The sequence below is a fragment of the Astyanax mexicanus genome, chromosome 3, assembly GCF_023375975.1.
Source record: "Astyanax mexicanus isolate ESR-SI-001 chromosome 3, AstMex3_surface, whole genome shotgun sequence".
Classification (NCBI taxonomy): domain Eukaryota; kingdom Metazoa; phylum Chordata; class Actinopteri; order Characiformes; family Acestrorhamphidae; genus Astyanax; species Astyanax mexicanus.
The window spans coordinates 52,425,215-52,450,618 of NC_064410.1; the positions used below are offsets into that span (position 1 = coordinate 52,425,215).

The 25,404-nt window shown below is 38.6% G+C and overlaps 1 protein-coding gene across 2 annotated transcripts in view; it reads left to right on the top strand.

Moving 5' to 3' along the window:
• The first annotated feature begins 232 nt into the window (after nt 1–232).
• Nucleotides 233–25,404, top strand: part of grinaa (glutamate receptor, ionotropic, N-methyl D-aspartate-associated protein 1a (glutamate binding)) — a 33,259-nt gene continuing 8,087 nt past the window's right edge. Inside the window, exons 1-2 of one of the 2 annotated variants that reach the window (XM_007245745.3) lie at nt 233–381; nt 23,924–24,267. In XM_007245745.3, coding sequence (XP_007245807.3) covers nt 23,949–24,267 — 319 coding nt within the window. In that variant the 5' untranslated portion in view covers nt 233–381; nt 23,924–23,948. The remainder of the gene's footprint in view (nt 382–23,923; nt 24,268–25,404) is intronic. The other variant, XM_007245744.3, reaches the window with a different exon arrangement.

Here is a 25,404-nt window from a genome sequence, read left to right on the forward strand (position 1 = left end):
AAGTTTAGCTTTAGTTAACCTAGGAAAAAAGTTTAAATTCCCTCTATCATTATTATTATTATTATTATTGTTGTTGTTATTATTATTGATGTTATTATAGGTGCTGAGTGGGTATTACCCGCTGGGTGATGATGGTGATGATGGTGAGGAGGATGATGATGGTGATGTAATGTGTGATGCTCCGAGAGAGTTCTGGACGCGTCTCCGTGGTGTCAGCTGACCGCCGGTGTGACGTCAGACGCTGGTGTTCAGAGACAGTAGCGGGGGGGGCGCCATCAGATCCACAGCTCAGACCCGCAGATCAGATCCTCCAGCAGCTACAGGAGCCTTATAGCCGCTGCGTGACTGAAGACCTGGTGCTGGATCGGCGGTGTGTGTGAGGTAAGGCTGCGGTATTCTGTGCGGTACTGTGCGGTGCTGTAATGTGTCTCAGTGCTGGGGGAGGGGGGGGTTTAATGCTCTGCTTGGTGAGATAGAGCTCCAGCAGCGCCTCTGCGCAGTAACGTTAAAGTGCGTCGCTATTTATTTTATCCTCAGCGCGCTGAAACACGCGGTGTGATCAGTCTCATTACTCGGGATTATGATACAGCGCTGCTGGGCTGGAGTTCTGGAGCCGGGGGGTCGGTTCGGTCCAGGCTGGGCTCTGATGCTGAACGTGGCGCAGACCCGTTACATACAGTGAGCCTCAACAGCCTGGATCTCCTCCCTCTGCTCAGCTGCTGATGCAGCCTGATGACAGGCAGGCAGGCTTAGCCATGAGGACAGCAGGCAAGACTCCCTCCTCCCTGCTCTAACAGATTAACCCTGATCTGCACACCTCTATACAAACAGAGCACCCTGTCCGATCACAGATACATCAGCAAATTCAACCTTCATTTATTACTGTGAGATTTATTGCATAGATACACACACAAAAAAACAGAGGTATGATATTTGAGTGCTTTCTTGTACTCAAAGGGACAGTTTTCATAATTGTACCCTCAGAGGTATAGGACAGGGTCAGATTTGTTCCCTCTGACGTACAAAGTCTTTCCTAAAAGCAGAAAGTACAGATCTGCACCCTTTTTTCAGCCAAAAGGTACATAAAAAATTCTGTATCACTGTATTTATAAACAATTTATATTTTAGATATACATGTTTAATTTAAAAGCCAGACACTTTTGTATCTTCAAGTTCTTGACACATATTCTGTTGATGATAATGTTTAGAAAAAACATGGGTACAAAAAAAGGCATTCACAGAAAGGTACTCTATTGTACCTCAAAATAAGGTACAGCCCCAGCGACAAGATTTGTATTTATTTAAGTACAAATCTTCCATCTACACACTAAGAAAAATAAGTACAAGTTATCTTGAGGTACAGTAGAGTACCTTTCAGTGAATTTTTGTTTTTATAACAAAGATAACATATGTGTGAATATGTGTGAAAAACATTATATAATGTATAATATATATACACAAATTAATGTATAATTAAAATATATATTGTTTACTAGTACAGTGATACATTATACTGATTGTACCTTTTGCTGGATAAATGGAACAAATCTGTACTTTCTGCTGTTAGGAAAGACTTTGTACTTCAGAGGGAACACATCTGACCCTCTAAAGACCAATATTAAACCTTTGAGGGTACACTTATTAAAAGTGTACCTTTGAGTACAAGAAAGTACTCAAATATTTTACGTCTGTTTTTTATTGTGTAGATAGTCAGTTGTCAGCATGTCAGAGCATCCATGCTTTGAAATGCCTGTGGCGAGGCTCAGGTAAACAGTCTATAGACCTCCCAGACCAGGCCGATAATTTTAAGCGTACACAAAATATACAGAAAGAAGTCACATCTCACATCTAAAGAAATATCTATGTTTTACAAATATAGTAGGCAAAAGATAAATAAACTGTAAAGACATAAAAACAGAAAATATGCAGTGTGTGCAAAGTAGTACACGTAGATGTCAGGACTTTAATGTGTTTAAATGCTTGTGGTGCAGGTAAACACTGTAAGGAAGAATGGCACTATATATGTATATATACGTTTAAAATACGTTTAAAATACGTTTTATTATTAAACATATTGTCTTGTATTTTTACCTAATTGCAAAAGTAAGATCGGTAATAAAAACATTTATAAAAAAACTACTTAGAACACTGAAAAAGTAGCATTTGTTACCGGTTCCCACTCTCTAACTATAAACTTTAACATAAAATATCATTATTAAAATCCTGAAGATGTAAAGATGTTTTTTTTTTGCATTGTTGTGTGAGCCCAAATCTCATTTATGCTTTAAATATATATTTTATGACAAATCAATAATTTTTAAAATACACATTTTAGTTGTGTCCCAGTCCTGTTTCACTCAGTCCTGTTACTGTAACACATTACCCGATCTGAAACATCTGGAACATTCTATAAGTCACCTCTACAACAGGAAGTGACATCAGTTGGTTCTTCTGAAGATCACGAAAAAGACCAAAATAAAGTTCCCTCATTAGTTTTTTCTGTATATTTGATCTCATATATACACTAAATAAATACAAAATCTGGAGAAACATAGGACTCACATATAATTATTTATCTAGAATGTATGTATGTAACACAAAAATACTGTGTTTATAACATGGTGCAGCCCTAATTTGTATATATTTAAGTCAACGTTTGAGTCAAACGTTGCCTGATACTCTTTTATTTCCTGAAGACAAAACAAAAGGAAAAGTGACATATCTGAAGTCTGAATACACCAGCAAGTAATGGGTGAGAGGAGCTTATCTTTTAGACCATGTCCTAAACTTGGGCACCATTTTGAAAACTGCCATATTTCATGTCTGAAATAAAAGGGTGTCCTGATACTCACCCTGTAGAATTGTTTGTAGATAAGGCAGTAGTTGCAGGGGACTGCAGAGAGGAAAACTGCAGTTATGCAATTTAAATTATATATAACAGACATGCATCTCTGCATTTAATATATATAAAATTAAAATATAAAACAGAATATCTTAATAGCGATTGTAAAATTACACACTGAAAGGAGACAGACAGAGCATGCTGCTTATCATCAGCAGTCCAAAAGAGAACAACTGTTGGCAATTGATGTCTGATGGCATTTCCTCTTCACATCTCTCCTAGCACAGGAATCATAATTAAAATCATTGATAAAAAAAAAACTATAACAATAAAAGACATATGTTTATGCATAGATAAAATGTAATTATTTATTTATTTATTTTTAGTTTTATATTACTGTTTGTCACTCTTGTTTGTTTGTTTGTTAAATGTTTCAGATCATCAAACAAATTTAAATATTAGCCAAAGACAACACAAGTAAACACAACATTCAGTTTTTGAATTAAGGTTTTTTATTATTAAGGAAGAAAAATTTTAAACCTACAGGGCCTTTTGTGAAAAAGTGTTTGCACCCCAGGTTTATCACACCTGAGCTTAATTTCTCTAGCCACACCCAGGCCTGATTGCTGCCACACCTGTTTTTAATCAATAAATCACTTAGATATTGCCTGCCTAATGAAGCTAAGTAGAACAAAAGATACATAAAAGCTAGACATCATGCAAAAAGCCTCCCTAGGAGTCGCCGGTCGACCAAAATTACCAAAAGAACGCTGCAACAACTCATCCAAGAGGTCACAAAGGTCCCACAACAACATCAAAAGAACTGCAGGCCTCACTTCTCTCTTTTACGGTTCTGCAGCAGGACAATGATCCAAAAATAAACACTAGGAAGTCCACCTTTAAGTAGATGAACAACAAAGTAAAGACTTTGGAGTGGCCTAGTCAAAATCCTGACCTGAATCCTATTGAGATGTTCCAATGTGGCAGAATTACAACAATTCTGCAAAGAAGAGTAGAGTAGACTGCTGTAAACCCCCTATATTGCACCTGCATTTTTAGCATAAAATACTGTCTATACTGGTACCGGGCTTAAGAGATTTGGTCATTATAAATATATTATCCAGTCAGTAAGTTGTTTATTTATCCTGTCACTCCCAAACACGTCCAAACATATTACCCATCTGCTCTGAGTCTGGATTGTATGTCATTTTTTATGTCAGATGACATCCTGGTGGACAGTTGTAACAGAAAATAGTGATGAATTCCCCCAAATTGCCAAGTCACCAGCAGCAGCACCTCCCCTGCTTGATAACATTTAGGCCAACTCATCAGGCCTTATACCCCATCTCAGCACGTACTGCTGCATCATAGTTCTGTTAACAGTTACTCTGCCAGGAAATGAAAGTAAGATCTGTGTCTATGAGGCATTGCTAGCTTACATTATGTCTGTCACCTTAATTAATGTATTTAAGGTATTGCAAACAAAAACTATGCAATATATCGTTGCAGTATCAAATGTAAAGAATAATGCTATTATAAAGGTAATACATGGGGCAGACTGTAAAATTATTATTGAGAAAAACATGATTTGAAGCAGGTTTACTCTATATTCCAGGTAGGTGGAACTGTAGAGGGTGCAGTTGTACAGACTAAAACACTATCCTGTTACAAGGATAGACTAAATTGACTAAAATCCGATATTTTTAAATTGGAAATTATCCACTTTCATATGGTAGTCCTAGATCAGATACTTCAAATCGTATGTTGTTGACGTTATTGTGAGTGTTAACTTTGGATTTCTTGTCTTTTTACCTGTCTATAATAATATTAACAGATCTGTGTCACATTAAGGATTACGATCAGATTTGAGTGACTTCAGCCTGGTAGTGTGAATGTAGTCAATGGATTACATAACACTGTAAAACACACTACAGTGGAAACTGCTACTAATTTGCATTTTAGCTGCCATGCCATGTTTTTACATGATTATCTCATATAGTCAGTAAATCAAGGGATTATACCAGGATAAATACAGGCCTGCATGAAATTAACCCAACTTTTAGCCAACAATTATGAAACAAATCTCACAATAAGTAATATAGCCAATCATTAACATCATTAAACAGTGTGTCTAAACCCCTGTATTGTAGTAAGGATATCCAAGCACACTAATGGTCTCAAATTATCCCTGCTAGTCACAGAAAGAGCCAGAAGAGCCAGAAAGTAGTGAACATTGTCAGAAGATACAGGAGTAGCCTGCAGTGACATGGGATCCCCTGCTGCTCACGGAAAAGGATAGTGACACTAATTTAATTGGCTTGACAAAGGATTACAAAATGATCTTTAAAGGAGAACCTCTCCATCACCCGAAACACACACCCTGCTCCTTTTACAGTGAGAGTGCTGCAGTCATTTTTGCAAGTCATTTAAATGCAGGGCCATTTGGATGTAGGATGGAACCAGTGGCTTTGCATGTTTTCATTATGTTCAGGCTGCTTAAGTGTTTTTGTTGATGCTGCCTGTATATCTGCCTGAGCTGGACCAGAAATTTGCTTTGCCTGCCATTAGAAAGCTGCATATGCTTTACAAATGTGTTGTTTTATGGTTTACAAATGTGTTAAACTCTCTTCTAAAGAATACATGATGGGTTTTCCTGAAGAGTATAACTATTGGCTGATGATCTGTATAACTGAACTAAACTTGCCCTGACTCAGGTTAGGCATACAGGGTTACCACAGTGATGTGTTTCTGTAACGTTGATACACCACAGTAAGAAATTCCAAGGTTAGATCAAATTAAGAATTATTTATACAGTGTGACTGCATACTATATGGAATGCATATGCAATGATTCCAGTCAGTTTTTCTGCTTTGCTTTCAGACTGTTCTCTGATTCACCTGTGGATTATAGCTACTGTAGCTGAGGAGAATGTCACATGCTTTATTGCTCCTTTATTTTTATCTCTCAATAAATTAGATGGATTTCATTAATTATTCTTTTTTTTATTAATGTATTAATTCAATGGATCTTTGGTCTTGGCTTTTCTTTTCTCATCAGTTTGTGTCAATAGTTTATTTCTTTAAAGCCTAACTGTGCTCTTGGGATATTAGGACCCACATGTTTGTCACAAGGTCCCTTCTCTCAACACAGAGTTAGTGACACTGATATGATAGTGTAGCGGGCTCAGTGGTTTAATACCTGGTGCTAATTGAGATGTTGAAATATTTTTAATTGGGCGCCAGTTATTAAATTAATTTAATTAGATTAATTAATAAATTAATTAATCAAATTAATTAATAACACAAGACATCTCAGGGTGTGGTTTCTACAGGTGACAGAAATTTTCATAACCAAGTTATTCAGAAAAACACACTGAAATGACAGGTTTTGTAAAATAAAAGTATTTATTAAATCACACAGATATGAGTAAATAATTCATTAAAAAGTCATAAATGTAGCCATTAGATATCAAATCATAGTGTAGAATGATAAATGAGAAGTAAAACAACAAACACGTTATAATGCTGATATGAAAGGAATAAAGATTAATAGAACTATTAAGTGAATATTTCTAAATAAGGGTCTAAGGCATTTTGAGTCTACGAAACCAATTCTTATTTCCACCCAAGACACTCAAAATGAGTCATCTATACTAAAGACGCTCTATTAAAGACCCGACCCAAACCATGACCAACAGAACACCATCTGCCGAAAGATTAAAACCCAGCTCTGCCTTACTCTGAGGTGTTGAAATGGGCCTCGGTGACGTCCGTCTGTGTTGGTCGTCTGCTGCTTCACCCCGAAAAAGGATCACGTGAGCCTGTCTGCAGGGTGGTTTGACTTCCTGTGTCAGCACGGAGCCCCATTAGAACCCACAGGGTAAATCCCCACTCTCAGCTGGCTTGCTGGTGGCCTCCGGACCGCAGGTTTCTGGGTTGGATCTGGCGGATCTCCTTTTCAGCTGTACTTTAGCTAAACTTAGATGGAATAATGCTTGGCTTCGTAGATTGTAAAATAACCTTAGATATTTTAACTAGGATAGCTAATATTAATATACTTGAAGATTAAATGCACTAGTCTAAGAAAACTAACTTAAGATGACTAAACTAACAGTCTATCCTTTCTCCATCTCTGGGCTCCCTAACCTCTCTCCTCTAACTGTTTTCCTCAACTCATCTTCTCCAACTCCTTCTCCCACTCCTTCTCTAACTGCTTCTCCTCCAACTGCTCTGACCTGAACTACCAAAACTCAACTGGAAACTCTAAACTGTGTCTGCCCAGTTTAACTATTAGACTCTGTGGCCTGTTTGGCCCTTGAGCTATGATTGGCTCTGTGGCCCAAGTGTCTGTGTTTTGATTGGTCTAGGAGCAATTTCAAACTTTGGTGGGGAAGATGATCTTATTCACAAAGGGCCATAAACCCCCCCTCACATGGTCAGCATGCATCAGCTAGTGGTCTATTTTTCTAATAGACCCAACCAAAAGAAAACTCAACTAAACAGTGGATCAAAATACATTTTTCAGCATATCAGTTTGTGATGATAAATTCAGGAAACACAATCTTACAATTGAATCACAATAAATGTAATATATATATATTGCCCACAAACAGTTTTGTAATACTCAAGATAATCTTAGAAATACAATGATGGATGGTACTCTGTCAGAAAGAGATCAAGAGTCATGATATTATTTAAACCCAATTAAATCACTTAAAAGAAAATACATGGTTAAACCACTGATAACCAAATAAAGCTAAATTATCAAATGCTAGTTAAACCTTGTTGATTCAGACTTGAATGTGTAGGAAAATTTAAATCAGGACACATCCAGACACATATACCATATACCAGACACATATACCATTATTTAGTAAACATTCTATAAAACACCTTTTTATATAGTCAATTTATATGTATTTTCAGCAAAATCTTCTTAGTGAGAAATTTCTCCCCCCTCTGCTGTGTTTAGATAAGCGGCTGGTCCTTGCCTGTCTGAATTTACGACGGTGGGGGAAGGAGTTCTTTCTGCACCCCACAGAATTTGAGCCTGCAATGTTGAAAATGGAATCCCAAGCTTAGAACATTTCTCTTAATTTCATTAATCTTATTTCTAAGTGATTGCAGAAATAACTAGGCACAAACCCCTAAATTGGTACAACATTTGGTGAATTAACAATTTCCAAGGCATTAATTAAGTTTTGACACTCTCTTAAGTCCGCAGTCCCGTCCTAGTGATGGTGTTGCAAATGTTCCAAATGTTTACATTAACTCCGAGGTTTATGACTTGGAGGAATGTAAACAGAATTTTACCCTAAACTCGCATTTAGGGCTCTCGAGCGAGGCTGAGTGAAGAAATAGTCAGTAAATGTCATTTTGAAATTTAAGGTTGTTTGAAAAAGATTACTCCAAGGTTTTAGAGTGTTCTTCTGGGGTGATTGTAAAGTTAGAACATTCCTTTTAGACCATAAGATGGGGGTAGTGTGTGTGTGTGTCCAAGCCATGAAGAAATCCTCTGGTTAATCCACTACATTCCCCCCCCATCGATCGATGGGCCACTGGACGTTGGGTCATCGGTCGATGTCAACGTGGATTTCTGTAGACAGAGCATGTTAGGGTACATCTTTCATGCAATTGGTGTCTTGTTGGTCATGCTTTCTTAAGACAATCTACTACAAGGTCGCTGACAGAGTTTTTGGTCTAAGGGATATACAATTTCTCTGATGATCAGTTTTTTGTTGTAGCTATTGGCTTTTGGTTCTGAATAAAATAGTTAATTTAATGTGATAGTGTGGCAACAAGCATATGAAAGGGTCACAAATAGTTTGCTAGCTATTTGTTCCTTTATAACTTTATCAAGACAACCTACCCATAAGGTATGCTTCAATAATTAGCCACTACTTAGTCAACAATTGAGAACAATATAGCGGAGCAAACGTAGTCAGAAGGGAAACAAAATATGTTTTGGGCACCTGAAGAGAGGAGAAAGAAAAAAAAAAAATTGGCACCCCCCCTCTCCACGTATTTATTATACTGCTATGCTAATGGTTTGAAATGGTGATTCAAACACTAGGTTTAACAAAATATCCAATTTGTTGTGAGTTATGCTACTTGGATAGGTGAGTTCCAGACAGTGAATGTGTGGTACTTTCTCAATTTAACAATTGCGTCAGGTCAGAATATGGTGGACAATGAACACTCAGTGTGTCTAAGTATTTGGCCCAGTATTATGATTTAACCTAGGGCATTATCGGTCCCGACTTGTCCCATGGGGCTTTTGCATAGTTTGATTGGGTTACAGTGAACTTGTTTGAGAATCGGTTTAATAAAACACTGACGATGCGGGATCTGGTTCCAGATGCGAGGCAGATTGTCTGCCTCTGCATGAGGACCAAACCAATGAGACCTGAGCTCGCGAATTGTTTTGCCAGTGCTGTGCTGGGACCTCACCAGTAGCTTGTCAGCAGTGTAACACAATGGTTGGTAGCCAAGCGTGCTTTTTCCCAGTTTTGGGTGTTTCCGCAGTTCACCCCTAGAATGGTGAGATATACCAACACCTGAGAGAGTGTGGTTCAGCGAAAAAGTTGTGGCCTGGGCCATTTCAATAGGGTCTGGGGGACGTCCCCTCCATCTGGCAAATGCACCTGCCACAGTGATGAGATGTTTGTTCCTTCGAACAAATTTCATGAGTCTTTCGACCCAATCCATTTGTGGAATTGGCCATATACCACACAGATCTTCTGAAGATTGGGGATGAAAACACACTAGCCTTTTTCCAACAAGTGGCAGATATGTCAATTGTGGGAATGCTTGGTGTGTTTCCCCCATCATTTTGTGGTCCACCCATGGGTGATCGAGGGCCTGGGCCAGGCTCTCCCCCCCATGGCGCTGAGGCACCACGAATGAAGATGAAGCGTGTGTATCTGGGGCATAAACAAACAGGCCCTTGAGCATCCTGAAAGACGCACAGTAAGTGGCAAGTGGATCAAGTTGAAATGCCAGTGTTCTGAAAGAAGTGTTGCCACATGCACCAATTGTCATGTTAACTTTCCATTTGATCTGAGCATTCCGAAAAGCACATCCATCTGTGTAGATGGTGGGAATGTTTTTACATTCATAAGAATCCAAGGGACTGTGTTTGTCTGGAACCACTGGTGCAGGAACACGAAGAGAACAATCCTTTTGGTGCACGAACAGAGGATCACAGTTAGTCCGTGGCAAGGAACCTGCAGGTGGTCTGTGAACAGCTGACTTGTCAGCCCATGGAACAAAGATTTCACCGTTGACCGTTGTGTTAAGAGTGAATGACTTTCCAGCTTTTGGGTTGTACTCATCTACAGCCATAGAGGGAGTCAATGCCCATGAACAGGTGTTTTGTTTTAGAGTCATGCTAGGGGACTCTGAAGATGGTGGTTTCAGAATCCTGACTGTGAGCTTCTCATTGATTTCCGTGGAATTTGAAGGCTCAATGAGCTTGTGTGGCTCAATGTTGCTAGCAACATGATAGCATTGAACTCTATCCTGTGCCTTAGGACAGGGCAGGGGTTCGCAAACCTGTGCCCAGATTCTACGATGCTGAAAGTCAATCAATGGTTTGAACCGGTCAAGGAGGTCTTTGCCAAAGAGCAATGGGACGTTCTCCAATGGAGAAATGTGAATTGGATGGGTGAGGCTCATTGGACCGATGGCAACGTGCGCCAGGGCTGCAGAATGCAGAGTGATACCAGTGTGCGAATATGGTTGAAGGTGAAGAGCACACTTTTTCAGAGGTATCTCTTTGTTGTTTCGGCGGGCTGTCGCCCTCACCTGGTCAAAAAGTGAATTTGACATTAAAGAAATGTCTGACCCAGTGTCCAAAAGTGCTTCATACCCGAACACATTTTCCAGCCAGGTGGCTAGGTAGAATTTTGGTGTTGAACCTTTCTCGGTTAAGAAACCCAAGAATTGTTTAGGTGGTGGATCCTCCAGGCTGAGGGAAGAAGCTTCCTCAGTGTGGTTGTTTTCAGCGTCTGGCTGTACAACCAAGGCTGCATTGGGGTGGATGGATTTCGCACCCCCCCAAGCAGGTTGATCTGGAGCATGGACAATTGGCAAGAATTCAGATTCAGCATTGTCCTGCTTGCATATTTCATTACGAAATTGTCTGAGCAGACTGCCGTCTTTAGTGCTCAGGTTAGTTGGATATCTCTCATGCTTGTGCCCTTTAGGTGGACACCAACGTTTGTGGTGCTTTGGGCTCTTTCTCCTGAGCGGAGATTGAAGTTTGCTGGAGCTCTGTGCTCGAGCATGGTGCTGTGAGTGTTTGCCATTCCAACTGCGTTTTATCCTACCTTTCCTTCGATAGGAGGGCTTTTGGTCACTTTGCTTGGCCCAATGTAGGGACGAGCGACGCCAAGAGTGGAACACTCTCTGGTTTTTGTGGTTTAACTGGGTCTTAGGTGGCATTGGAGCCTTGTGTGCCCCTTTTTGCTTGACGTGGGAGGACTGCTCATTAATTATCAGGACGTCATTTGACTCTGATTTTTTCTTAATGTTTTGTTGGAACTTAGCAAATCCTCTGAGAGCCAAATCACGCAGCTGCCGGCTTGTTAGCGTACGAGGGCAGGCTGCGACTCCAAAAGAGTGACTGGTGGAGGGATGGAGGTTTCTCACGAACAAGGTTTTGAAAACTTCCTCTTCCTCCATTCCAGGCTCATTTCTATAGCCGAAATAAGCGTGCCTGAGGCGGTGATAGTACTGTAGGGGTGTTTCCTGGCGACTCTGCTTTATTGCAAGAGCCGCAGCAAGGCCGGTTTGAACAAGGTGGTTGGAGAACTCATTCTCCAAAGCCTTGCAAAGAGCAGGATAGTCTCTCTTAACCTGGGGTGGTTGGCGCTCAATGAAACGTCCAACTTCCCGGCTAGAGGACACCTTAATGAGGTAGATTTTATCATCTACCGTGGCCTTGGGGAAACGGCGTAAGAAGAAGTCAATGTCGCGAAGATACTGGTGGACATCATTAGAACCGTCCGGTTCTGGTTCAAAGCGTGGGATGTTACGCGCAATTTTGTCCAAATCTCTATCAGAGGGTGCCTGAGGTTGCACAGAGGTCCCATGTGGCTGGGAAAGCTGAGTGAACCTTGGTTCTACTGGCGCTTCAGCACCTTTAGGGGAGACTAGAGGGAATGTATTTGTGGATGGTTGTTGCTTAAGGTCCGGAACCCCAGGGGTTCCTGATTTACCAGCTGGATTAATGGGGGAGTCTCCCTCCATCATCAGCTCAAATGTTAACTCTGTTTGGTCTCGAGTTAATTTGACTGCATTGTTAGCATGTGCTAATTCAGTTTGTAGCTCAACCTGTCTTGCAATAGCATGTTTTAGTTTTTCCTGTGACTGAGCTGCAAGTTGGGTAGCTATGTTGGCTTCCTTTTGAAGCAGCTGCACTTCGGTTTTGAGGTCTCTTTGGTTCATTTCAGACTGTACAGTTTTGTTCTCTAGGTCTGCAACTCTATCATTTAAAGTCACAATCTCTGCTTGGAGATTTTGAATGGTTTTGGAGGAAGCAGCAAGTTGATCCTGTGACAACAGCAGTTGTTTCCACAGTATTAGGGAAATCGGATCCACTTGTTGCTTGCCCTCAAGGATTTTAGATACACACTCATTGAGGCTTTTGGCAATTAGTGCATGGAGACCCCCACTGTCCGTTTGTTGGACTGGGACGGTAAGTCCTGGGGGTAAACCAGCTGTAAGCTCTAAAAGAGCTTTTTCAGTGACACACATTTTGATTTACGTAAAGCACGTGGAATCAAACAATTTTGATGACAAACAAGTTTATTTTATGTTCGAGTCAATTAGCATTGTGCCTTTTATAAGAAGAACATCTGTTAAAAGGGGGCGACCTAAGGTTACAATTAGTAGATTAATTTTAAAAGAATAGTTAGATTTGTTGTCAGTGGTGCTAGTGAACAGTTTAATAACTGTAGGCCACTATATGCAGCAGGTCTAAATATGGGTATAGTTATTAACTATGTACAGGATGGGAGAATTTAACTATGTATTAAGCACAGGTGTGCTGGGTATATGGTTGAGTAACTGATAACTGGATACGTTTTTTTTTTTTTTTTTTTTTTTTAATGGTTAATTAATTAATTAATTTCAATTAGTTATTAATAATTGATCTTAATCAATCAATAATTAATCTTAATTTATTTGAAGATGGTTGAATTAAATTGAAAATAATTAATTAACAAAAATTTAATTAACTTTACTTAATCAAATTGATTAAAATGACCAGTTAATTATTTTATGTTGTGATTAGTTACTCAATGGAGATAGCTATTTAGCTTGGTTCAATGTAACATAAAGAGTAATGTTTGAGAGAGCAGACCTGAAACTTAAATTTAACTATTTAATATAAACCGATTAAATTAATGCAGTTATTTGTTTACTTATTTACAAACCATTTAACCCAACCACAATGCAAATTCCCTTTATTAACTTAACAAAAAGTTTGTTTGAAATTGGCACCCTCTGGCGACAGAAACTCTAAATGCACTCTACAGGATGATAGCAATTACACAAGTACAACACCAGGTGGCGACACAGCTATGTGGCTAAGTGGCTCCCTCTGGTGGTCAAACAAATGAGATGCACCTTTCTGCACTGTATGCAGTTACCCAAATCAAACACCAGATGGCGATGTGGCCGTGTACCCCCCCTAGTGGTGAGGGGTAGTAAAACACCCTTTGAGTTTGAGTGTAAATAGTCAGGCTGTCCACCAGATGGTGGCAGAGGCCGACTAGTGGGCGTGGTCACGCCCACTGATGATGCCACGTTAAGGACCGCCCCTTGGGTCTGGGACCTGGTCAGCAGATTTGACTGACTCAGTCGACTGTGAATAGCAGAGGAGAAGGACTCGGCTGTCCGAAAGTTTAACACAGCAGCAACACACTTCACAAGATGAGCAAAGAGGATTTACATCCTGGCGTGGTTAGTTTAATCACGCACACAATAAACTTCCTGCCACTCAGGGTGGTGTTACGTAAAAGTTAGCTACTCTTTTACGCACGTGGAAGTGTCCAGTACTGCAGGATTTTACGGATTTCGCGCAAAAACCGGCAGTTTTAACTGGAGCGCGGAGTCAATGAGCCGGAGATCCGCGACTCAGAGCTGCGCGAAGGCCTTATCAGATCAACACTGGCAAAATATGTCTATTTTACCGGAAACAGTTCGAACTTTATTTAAGTACACACGTATATACACGTATATACACCCGGGTTTAAGGTTACCCACACACGGCGGTGTGTCAACCAAGCTTATTTTACAAATAAGCGTAATGTTTTCAAGAGCGCTCGCATACCACACACACAACTGTACACGTTATACAGACACACAGGGGACCGTGCGCGTGACACGCACACACACAGGGGACTGGCCAGTCCTGAATTGTAAACAAAAACACGTGTAGAACATGTGCGTGTGTTTCTAACACGCTGGGTTTATGCAGGTAACTCCAGCTAGGCCAGCTAGCCAGCAGCTAACGCATTTAGCAATAAAAACAAAATACACTTTATTCTGCAACTTACAGCGCTATTTCCTGGAACTGGTTATGAAATGTGTATACTCTGGTCCCGCGGCGGAGAGCCAATAAGAATATAATCCTGCCCCACGTTGGGCGCCAAATTATGTAGCGGGCTCAGTGGTTTAATACCTGGTGCTAATTGAGATGTTGAAATATTTTTAATTGGGCGCCAGTTATTAAATTAATTTAATTAGATTAATTAATAAATTAATTAATCAAATTAATTAATAACACAAGACATCTCAGGGTGTGGTTTCTACAGGTGACAGAAATTTTCATAACCAAGTTATTCAGAAAAACACACTGAAATGACAGGTTTTGTAAAATAAAAGTATTTATTAAATCACACAGATATGAGTAAATAATTCATTAAAAAGTCATAAATGTAGCCATTAGATATCAAATCATAGTGTAGAATGATAAATGAGAAGTAAAACAACAAACACGTTATAATGCTGATATGAAAGGAATAAAGATTAATAGAACTATTAAGTGAATATTTCTAAATAAGGGTCTAAGGCATTTTGAGTCTACGAAACCAATTCTTATTTCCACCCAAGACACTCAAAATGAGTCATCTATACTAAAGACGCTCTATTAAAGACCCGACCCAAACCATGACCAACAGAACACCATCTGCCGAAAGATTAAAACCCAGCTCTGCCTTACTCTGAGGTGTTGAAATGGGCCTCGGTGACGTCCGTCTGTGTTGGTCGTCTGCTGCTTCACCCCGAAAAAGGATCACGTGAGCCTGTCTGCAGGGTGGTTTGACTTCCTGTGTCAGCACGGAGCCCCATTAGAACCCACAGGGTAAATCCCCACTCTCAGCTGGCTTGCTGGTGGCCTCCGGACCGCAGGTTTCTGGGTTGGATCTGGCGGATCTCCTTTTCAGCTGTACTTTAGCTAAACTTAGATGGAATAATGCTTGGCTTCGTAGATTGTAAAATAACCTTAGATATTTTAACTAGGATAGCTAATATTAATATACTTGAAGATTAAATGCACTAGTCTAAGAAAACTAACTTAAGATGACTAAACTAACAGTCTATCCTTTCTCCATCTCTGGGCTCCCTAACCTCTCTCCTCTAACTGTTTTCCTCAACTCATCTTCTCCAACTCCTTCTCCCACTCCTTCTCTAACTGCTTCTCCTCCAACTGCTCTGACCTGAACTACCAAAACTCAACTGGAAACTCTAAACTGTGTCTGCCCAGTTTAACTATTAGACTCTGTGGCCTGTTTGGCCCTTGAGCTATGATTGGCTCTGTGGCCCAAGTGTCTGTGTTTTGATTGGTCTAGGAGCAATTTCAAACTTTGGTGGGGAAGATGATCTTATTCACAAAGGGCCATAAACCCCCCCTCACATGGTCAGCATGCATCAGCTAGTGGTCTATTTTTCTAATAGACCCAACCAAAAGAAAACTCAACTAAACAGTGGATCAAAATACATTTTTCAGCATATCAGTTTGTGATGATAAATTCAGGAAACACAATCTTACAATTGAATCACAATAAATGTAATATATATATATTGCCCACAAACAGTTTTGTAATACTCAAGATAATCTTAGAAATACAATGATGGATGGTACTCTGTCAGAAAGAGATCAAGAGTCATGATATTATTTAAACCCAATTAAATCACTTAAAAGAAAATACATGGTTAAACCACTGATAACCAAATAAAGCTAAATTATCAAATGCTAGTTAAACCTTGTTGATTCAGACTTGAATGTGTAGGAAAATTTAAATCAGGACACATCCAGACACATATACCATATACCAGACACATATACCATTATTTAGTAAACATTCTATAAAACACCTTTTTATATAGTCAATTTATATGTATTTTCAGCAAAATCTTCTTAGTGAGAAATTTCTCCCCCCTCTGCTGTGTTTAGATAAGCGGCTGGTCCTTGCCTGTCTGAATTTACGACGGTGGGGGAAGGAGTTCTTTCTGCACCCCACAGAATTTGAGCCTGCAATGTTGAAAATGGAATCCCAAGCTTAGAACATTTCTCTTAATTTCATTAATCTTATTTCTAAGTGATTGCAGAAATAACTAGGCACAAACCCCTAAATTGGTACAACATTTGGTGAATTAACAATTTCCAAGGCATTAATTAAGTTTTGACACTCTCTTAAGTCCGCAGTCCCGTCCTAGTGATGGTGTTGCAAATGTTCCAAATGTTTACATTAACTCCGAGGTTTATGACTTGGAGGAATGTAAACAGAATTTTACCCTAAACTCGCATTTAGGGCTCTCGAGCGAGGCTGAGTGAAGAAATAGTCAGTAAATGTCATTTTGAAATTTAAGGTTGTTTGAAAAAGATTACTCCAAGGTTTTTTTAGAGTGTTCTTCTGGGGTGATTGTAAAGTTAGAACATTCCTTTTAGACCATAAGATGGGGGTAGTGTGTGTGTGTGTCCAAGCCATGAAGAAATCCTCTGGTTAATCCACTACAATAGAATGTTGGTTTTTAATATCTACAGCCAAGTTAAACAATTAACAGACTAAAAACATTTGCCTTTTTAACATTTTTAAACATTTGACCATTTAATCTTTATTTGAAAAAAGTGTATAGTAACTAAACACATAAAGCTGAATGAAGAAATGCAATTAATAAAAAGTATAGTTTTCATGTGAGTAAAAATGTAATGGCTATTTTGTGATCCTATTGTTTTCCTATTGATAACCACTGGTGGCCAAGCTGGAGAGGTTGACTCAAACATCCAAGTAAATAGGGTCCAGATAAATGTTGTCCAAAAATATTGAGAGATTTAATGAAAGTAAAATATGATACAAAACTCTGAAGTTACATAAAGTCCATATAAAGCAGGATTGCTAAGATAAATAAAGATTCTTTGGCTTGGTAGTATGGCTCGGTTGTTAGGTCAAAGACCATCACTTCCTGCTCTGGCCACACCTTCTCAGGTAACATCACCTGTAGATAAAGGATAGATGAGTGGCCCCTTTGGCCACAAGAGGGAGACAGAAATGGGCTTGCACAACACAAAAGAAAAAGAAAAGAGATATCAGAAAAAAACTCAAATGTGGGTTTTGGCTCCTACAAAAATGTTAGCACAACTTTTGCCCTAATTGCTGTTTTGTTTCCCCTTTTCTTCCAGTTTCCTGTAACCATCTTTAACAATAGAGCAAACCAGGCTAAAGCTGTGCATTGTGGGCACAGTTTTACACACTCCCTAAATGTCTTTTAATAAGTCAGGCTCTCAGTTGTATTCAAATTAAGCTCAAACACTGTTAAATATGTTCAAAAAGACAAAAGAGGTTTAAAAGAATGTCTGCATACTGTTTAGCAAAAAGCTTTGTTAACTACCCTATTTTATTGCTGATAAAAAATATAGTAAACAAAATTGTTTGGAAATTATCTAGACATAGAACTGCATCAGTATCAAAAGCATGTTGTGAATTAGACATGATTATATAATAAAGACAAAGAGCAGTGTCTTCCTCTCTAAGGTGTGTAAAATAAAGATGCCACAAATATTTAATGCCAATAATTTATACAGAACAATGACAAATGATTGTAGGTCTTACAGCAGCAGCTGCTCTTTACTGGATTACACGGCACAAAACGACACAGAAACTTCAGTGTGTCATCAACTCGCTGAGTAATCCAGCTTGAAGAAACAGTTTTTTCAGAGCACCATCATCCATCCACCTTATTTCAAATTAGAAGTCCTCTGCAAAATGTAGTACACTTTAGTTTTTGTAATTGACTTTTAAAATGCAAAATAAATAACATATAGGCTTTTTAACTTTATGCAATGGTGAAAAAGTGCCAAAATAATCTGTGAACAACTCTATACCACTTCCATTGAAATATAATTTTGTTGCATTCCTAGAAAGAATCGTGTTATCACACTCCAAAGGCCTGTTCCCCATCCGTTAGGAGAAACAACTGTATGTATTTGAGTACTATTTTCCAATCACCTGGCCTGAACGAATTACAGATGCTGTGTCTGATCTCATCACCATAGTGTGAGTGTTTGACAGGGTGAAAGAGAGGTAACAAGGTGTAAAGCTTGTGCTGTCAGCAAAGACTCAGTTCTGAACAGGCTGAGGTAGCACAGACGGCCTGTGATGGGAACTGCAGATAACCTTATTTGTCCAAAGTTCAAATCCATTTCCACACTCCACTGAACACGACTGACTGTGGAGTTACACTGCCACAAAAACGAGGCACTAATACACTCGAGTTCCCGAGCCGGCCTCTACAAGTCTAGATAAACTTTAACCTGACTGAGGCTGATGAAAATGTGATGTTTAGGTTGCGGTTCATGATTTGGACAGTGTAATATGGAACAAATTCACCCCAGTTTGTCTCAGGTGACAGAAAACACATAGACTTACTCACAGTAGGACTGATGGGGCATCCACACAGATTATGTATCTCTTTGGCTAGTGATAAACACTTCTTCACTAGAGCATTTGCAGCCCTATCTGGAGGGGATTTGTTTTTCAGGAGGTCCTGTGGTAATTCTGTGATTTTATTCCTGACTGGAATGACCATGTATGTGTTTTTCTCAGCCGTCCTCTGAGAAAATCACAGGTAAATTACCTGCTGTTTTTTCGCTAAATGTTACGCACCGTAATTACATTTTGGGTACGCGTTTCCACAGAGATCCATGTAAAAACAACAGCGAGTGGAAATGGAGGAGCTACTGAACGCGATGTCATGTGACTGAGAAAGCCAAAAAAACTTTTTCAATTGCAGTCTGGATGCAAGAGTTTTGTCACTGAGTAGAAGTGTGAAATATTTTTCACAGACGTCCCCCTGAAAAACAAATCCCATTGGGTGATTTCACAGTGGTCTCTACTCGACTGTGACAATATAGAAAACAATTTTTGTCTAAATTCTGTTGAACAGGTGGAATAGAACCATATTGTTCAAGCTTTTCAACAGTGATTTAAAGCAGCTGAAAATGTACAAGTATTTCTCAGAGATCAGCACTAATATGAATACTTAAACTCGCCCTTCTGACACCAACAATAGTCAAAAATCAAAATCACTGATTTCACATTTTTCCTTTTTATAGTGGTTGATATTAACATTATAACAAGATGTTACTGTCTGTGTCTGCATGATTTTATACAATACAATTGGGTGATAACATAATTGCAAGGAAAAGTCGGTATGCAGGTTTTCGGAAGATCTTTGCTTCTTTGAGTTTTCACAGGATCTAGTGATCTTCATGGAGAAAGAAATGCATACAGAAAGCCATTCATTTTTTTATTGAGACAAATTGCAGAGTTTCTAATACAGGGATAAGTCCACCTACAGAATGTCCAACTTTTATAAAAAGTCCAATATGGAGGAGTAGAACTGAAGTAGGCCACCCAGGATTTGATATCCAGTGGAAATAGGGCAGTGTTGCATAATCCTGCCATTATCCAATGCAGTATGTGATGGAGAGGCATACACTATATCTGAAACTATATATTCAGCTGCTTAAAGTTGCACCCATTGCTGACACTGATGTGCAAAACACACACACTGCTTGAGTAGTCTTTCTAGAGAAGTACCCACAATAGAAATGGACTCTCTGGAGCAGATAAACTCAACAATTAATTGGCATCATGCTAAATTCAGGGCGTGGGCTAGGTGAAACTGTGTTCTCTAAAATTATGGAGCTCCATACCATACTACTGAGATTAGTACGAGTTTTTAAGTTGAGGATGAGGTGGGTGGTGATCAATCATTCAACATCCTCACACTAACCTCTGCTGAATGCAGTCAATCCTCACAGCATTTCTTTAGAATCTTGTAGAAAGCCTTCACTGGATAGTAGAGACAGTTGCTACATCAAACATAAGAGAAACTCTTTTTAATACTCTTGATTTTAAAAGAAACAATGAATGAGAAGGTGTCCCAATACTTTTGTCCATATAGTGTACTTGTGAGACTGTGTAAAGCAACTGAGAATGCCTAATACATTAAATTTCTCTGATGTGTCACAGAATTTCTGTCACAAAGTAAGAGTATTTTGAACTAAGCTATTCTCTAATTTAAAATAGAACAAAAAACGGTTTTGCTTTAAATTACACAACTATTATAACAGGTGCCAGGCTGGTTAGAAACAGTATAGTCCCTCTGATAGCAGCTTTGTACAGAGGGTCTCTGTGAAACTGCACTCAGTCCCTAAGGTAGCAGTGTCCATGTTGACTTTTCCCCATTCCAGCCTCATGTTTTATTAAGTGCACACTGTAATCAGTGAAGCAGAGCACAGAAATGTGTAACCCAGAGCACTGTAGAGTAAAGGTGAAGAAAAACCGAAATAAATCAAATGAACATGATTGATCACTTTGCCCAGATGAAGTTGATCAGCTGGACAATATCTGGTGTCTGACATACAGTGTGCTTATTTAATATTTAACTGGATATATAAGGCTAACAAACTCTGGAATTAGACTGTCAACAGACTTATCTCGTTAAAAATACGTCAAAATCTTTAAAAAAAAAATTTTAAAGTCAAAATTTTGCTTTAAAAAGGGGAAAACAGGTTAAAATATTTATTACAAAGAATAGATACATTCTTGTTAATATATGAATTAAGGTGATTATATGTCAGTGGACACTGCAGACAAGTGAATATAATAGTTAGGACTTTTTTTTAGCTGAGGGGTTTTAAACTGTTCTAAATTGTAGGACTGTTAAAATGTTTGTGTGAGGGTTGAAGGGTGTTAAATGCCAACTCGTGTCACATTTTGTAATGCAAATAAATTATATATATCTAGGTATAGGTGCACTCTAAGTGCTCTGACTGTGAGACTGACGCTGTCTACTGCTCTCACTGAGGCGGCTCAGGGATTATGTCACACGCAGCACCGTGCGCAGTGTCCTAGCGCCTGTAAATTTAATGGTCCAATGAAGGTAATTTAAAAACCAGGACATTTCCTCACTTTTTGAAAAAAACCTGGGACGCCCGGGACAGGACGTGAAATACGGACATGTCCCAGTAAATACGGATGTTTGGTCACCCTAAATAAAGCTCTGTTTTGCCCATCCACACGACAATGTTCTATGAAGAAGTCTATGTTTATAGGCTGAAGTAAGTCTGTAAGTACTGAAGATTTGTGCTGTGTTTTGTGTTGAGTGGGTGACCCTCTTAACTCTAGTGTTTATTAGCAGTGTTAGCCTGCTGTGTTTGCTATGTTTAGCCTGCTGTGTTTAGTCTGCTATATTTACTACATTTAGCCTGGCTCACAACATGGCTCTTCAGTATATTTATCTGCTGGAGGCCTAATTCTGATTTGGGTACCTTGGATACAATTAGCCAAAAAAAGCCCACAAACAGCAAGTTTTCCAGTTCCCTGAGAGTAAATGGACATTCTATAGCTAAATATTGGATAATACATTGTATATGACCAAATGTTTGTGGACATCCCTTATAATGAATGTGTTTAGGTGTTTAGGTTGCACCTGTTGAAGACAGATGTGCAAATGCACACTTCGCTGGTCTGGCCCTTTAGAAAAGTGTTGCCAATAGAATAGGACTGTCTACCCCCAGTATTGAGTTTTGTGGAGCGGTGGAACTGTGTTTCATGAATGATTGTTCTCCATCCAGTAGTAATAGGATAAATTGGGGATGAGGTGGAGTGATCATTCAAAAAAAACAAGACCTCTTAAAATAACGTCCTCAGCTGTCAGTTAGTAGTCAGTATTATTGATCATATACTATATTATAACTTGTTATTAAAGCTAGTTATTACATGTAATGTAAGGCTTTGCTTTGTCAGCTCTTCTACCATTCATTACGTGTCTCTGTTGGTTGTGTAGTAAAGTGATTAGAGTGTGCTACACAGTTAAAGCTAACCCTGTTATGCAAACATTTATAGGTCTAAGCTTTGGTGAATTGCCAAGCTAATTAAGTAGCAAGCTGTATAGATAGTGTGCTCATTGTTGACTGGGAGAAGTTTTTTGTCCTTAAATGCCTGCTTACTGCACTTACAAAATATTATATTAATCATACAGCAAGTTTTTTAAATATATTTTATTTAACAATTGATTTTACACACGTAAATGTAAGTCATTTAGGGGCACTTACCAGTTTCCAGTTAAGTCTAGTGTTATGCCCAGTCATCATATTTATTGTTTTATTGTTATATTGAAAGATGACGGAGAGATAGATAAGTAAAACAAAAAAGAATAATGATTCTTTTTAATTAGGCAAATTTACTACATACAATTGCTTAAAACAAGTAAAGGAAATGTCTAGAAAATGCTAATTAAATGTATAATATACAGCAGTCTTACAGTTATTTGTATTGTACATTTGGTGAATGTTTTTCATGTTCTTGTAGCATTATTACATTATTTTACATAATTACAACATTTACGACTTTATATCTAAAGAAATACAAAAAAGAAAGGTGTCACATGTTGCATGAATGATGAATGAATGTGTACAGTTTACAGGCTACAGCTTTGAATGAGCTACCAGCCACCAGCTGTCTGTCTCTAGTAGTTGAATGGCAAAGCTGTCTTTTATTGTATTGTTGAGAATTCTGCTCTTTGAGTACCTGCATACCTTTGTCTGCACACAGTGTGAGGTTTTACTCTTCTTTACTCCCTGTTTTTTCAACCTATATTTATAATATAAGTCATAAAACTATAACATCTACAAATACAACTTTAACATTTACAAATATATAACGCTCTGTTTAGATTTAGAATCCTTAATTTTATGGCTTTTGACTTAAGCTTAATATACTACATAGTGAATAGTGTGTAGTTTACGATATATTTGTGATACCTGTGTTTCCTCCTTTTTTGTGGTGTGGTGATGTCTCTCTTTATGATGTCTGTCTATCACCTCATATAGGGCCAAACTGCTCATACAAGTATTTTTATCTCAGAGTTGGCGGACACCTTTTCAAAATATGTTTCCTTAAATAGCAGGACGACTGATTGGAGATTTGTTAATCTCACCTTTTATGGTATGAATAAAGCCACAGAACTGACCATAGCCAGTTTATGCCAATGTATCAGCAGAATGCTGTTATCACAAATATCAGCACAGTTAGTTCAGATTGGAGGTTGGCACTAACTGTTGTATTACTGTCTCAATATATCTTAAAATAATATGCATCCAGTCACGCTAAGAATTTTTTGTGGGCGATATATTGTCCCAAAAATTATTGCCACTGCACATATTTTTGTAATTTTAAGACAATTAAATTCCACTATTAAATTCCATAAACATAACAGAATAGCATAAAAACAATTACAACACAATTTGAATTATTAGTGCACACTGTGTGTATTGGAGTCACAATCATTGAAGCATGAATGCCTAAAATACTGTTCACTTATATATGTGAACAAACATAAAAATAAACACAATAGACGATATCACGATTATCAAAAATGATTAAAGTCATGTTCTTTTATTGTTCAATAAATCAATGTTGCAGTTACTGTGACAGGTCTATATGCATTATTGTGAAAACTGTCAATGAAACGTTGCCTATTCCTAAATCTCTCTTTATCCGTCCAGCAGGATCATTCTGAGGAAAGAAGACATGTCCTCGGACAAGACTGGCTACCCCATAATGGGGGAGAACAAACCCCAGAACGTCTACGGACCACCTCAGCCTGATGCTTTCGGGATGCCACCACCCAACTACACCCAGGCCCCAGGCGGGCCCCCATATGGAGCGCCAGGACCGTACGGCCAGCCTGGTTATCCCCAGGGAGCCCCGGGATTTGGACCTGGATCCTATCCCCAAATGCCATACCCCCAAGGTCCATATCCTCAAGGCCCTTACCCCCAGGGACCATACCCACAGGGCCCCTATCAGCAGGGTCCTGGACAGCCTGGATTTGGTATGGATCCAAATGGTAAGTAGTTAATGTACGTGATAAACTATCAAAGTAAATTATTAAAGGATTTTTTTATTCTCTTTTGTAGGGTTTACCCCATTCAAACAATTAGGTCTGTACACTACAATCTACTGAATGAAATTAGTCAGAAAAAAGCATTTCAGTTTGACTTAAAGCTGCATTTTTTAAAAATATTTTTCGCTCATTGGCTCCCCCTAATTGAGAACTCCAATTTACTATTACATCACTGATGTAAACAGCGGCAAGCTAATGCACACATGCACATGCAAGTGGAGGTGCGTGAATCATGTGAACTGGTGTGGAAGTATTGCAGAATTTTAGTATCCTTGCTTGTTCTTGGGAAAGAAGCTGGGTCTACCAAATGAGTAAGTGAGTCTGGCTCCACCTCTGCTCTCTGGTTGCAAATTTGCAAATATGGTGGACATTGTGCTTTTACTTTTATAGAACAGAAAAGAAGGGAATGAAACATCATTATGAAAATTATGTTATCATCTATAGTAATCCTTTTGATATTAGATTTCAAATGAGCATTTGAGCTGGTTTATCTAATGTCATAATTAATATATTATTTGGTACATATCTGGCTTCATTACCTGACTTTTAAAAGCCTTTAAAAAGACTAGCTTTGTCACAAGTCAGAGACAAATAAGTAAAAACTGTAGTTGGAAAAAATCTTTAAATAAAAAATACAAAAATTGTATTTTGTGAAATATTGCATTTCTCCTCGCTATATTTCTTTTTATAAAAATAATATTTCTTGACTGCACGCATTGCTAGTAGACCATTAATCTTTAGCTGTAGGAAAAGGACCTTTAGTTGAATCTGGTCTGTGTGGAATTACATTAAGATGAGGGTGTGGCACTCGGCAGGGAATTCATTTTAAAGTTACTCTATTCTGAAATGTTTACAAGCTACTTGACCATTTCAGATTTAATATTTATTTTCTAATATTTCAATGGGAATACTTCACTGTATGGTTGTGAAAAGGAATATGCATGTCCTTTATAATACAGTGCCTTTTTAAGGCAGAATGCCTCTGCAAGGTCATTTTAACAAGGTCTCTCTGGCTACACTCTGTGAAAGATACATCATTGCTTTCCTCTTGCACCATTTTCATTCACTATTGCAGCACTT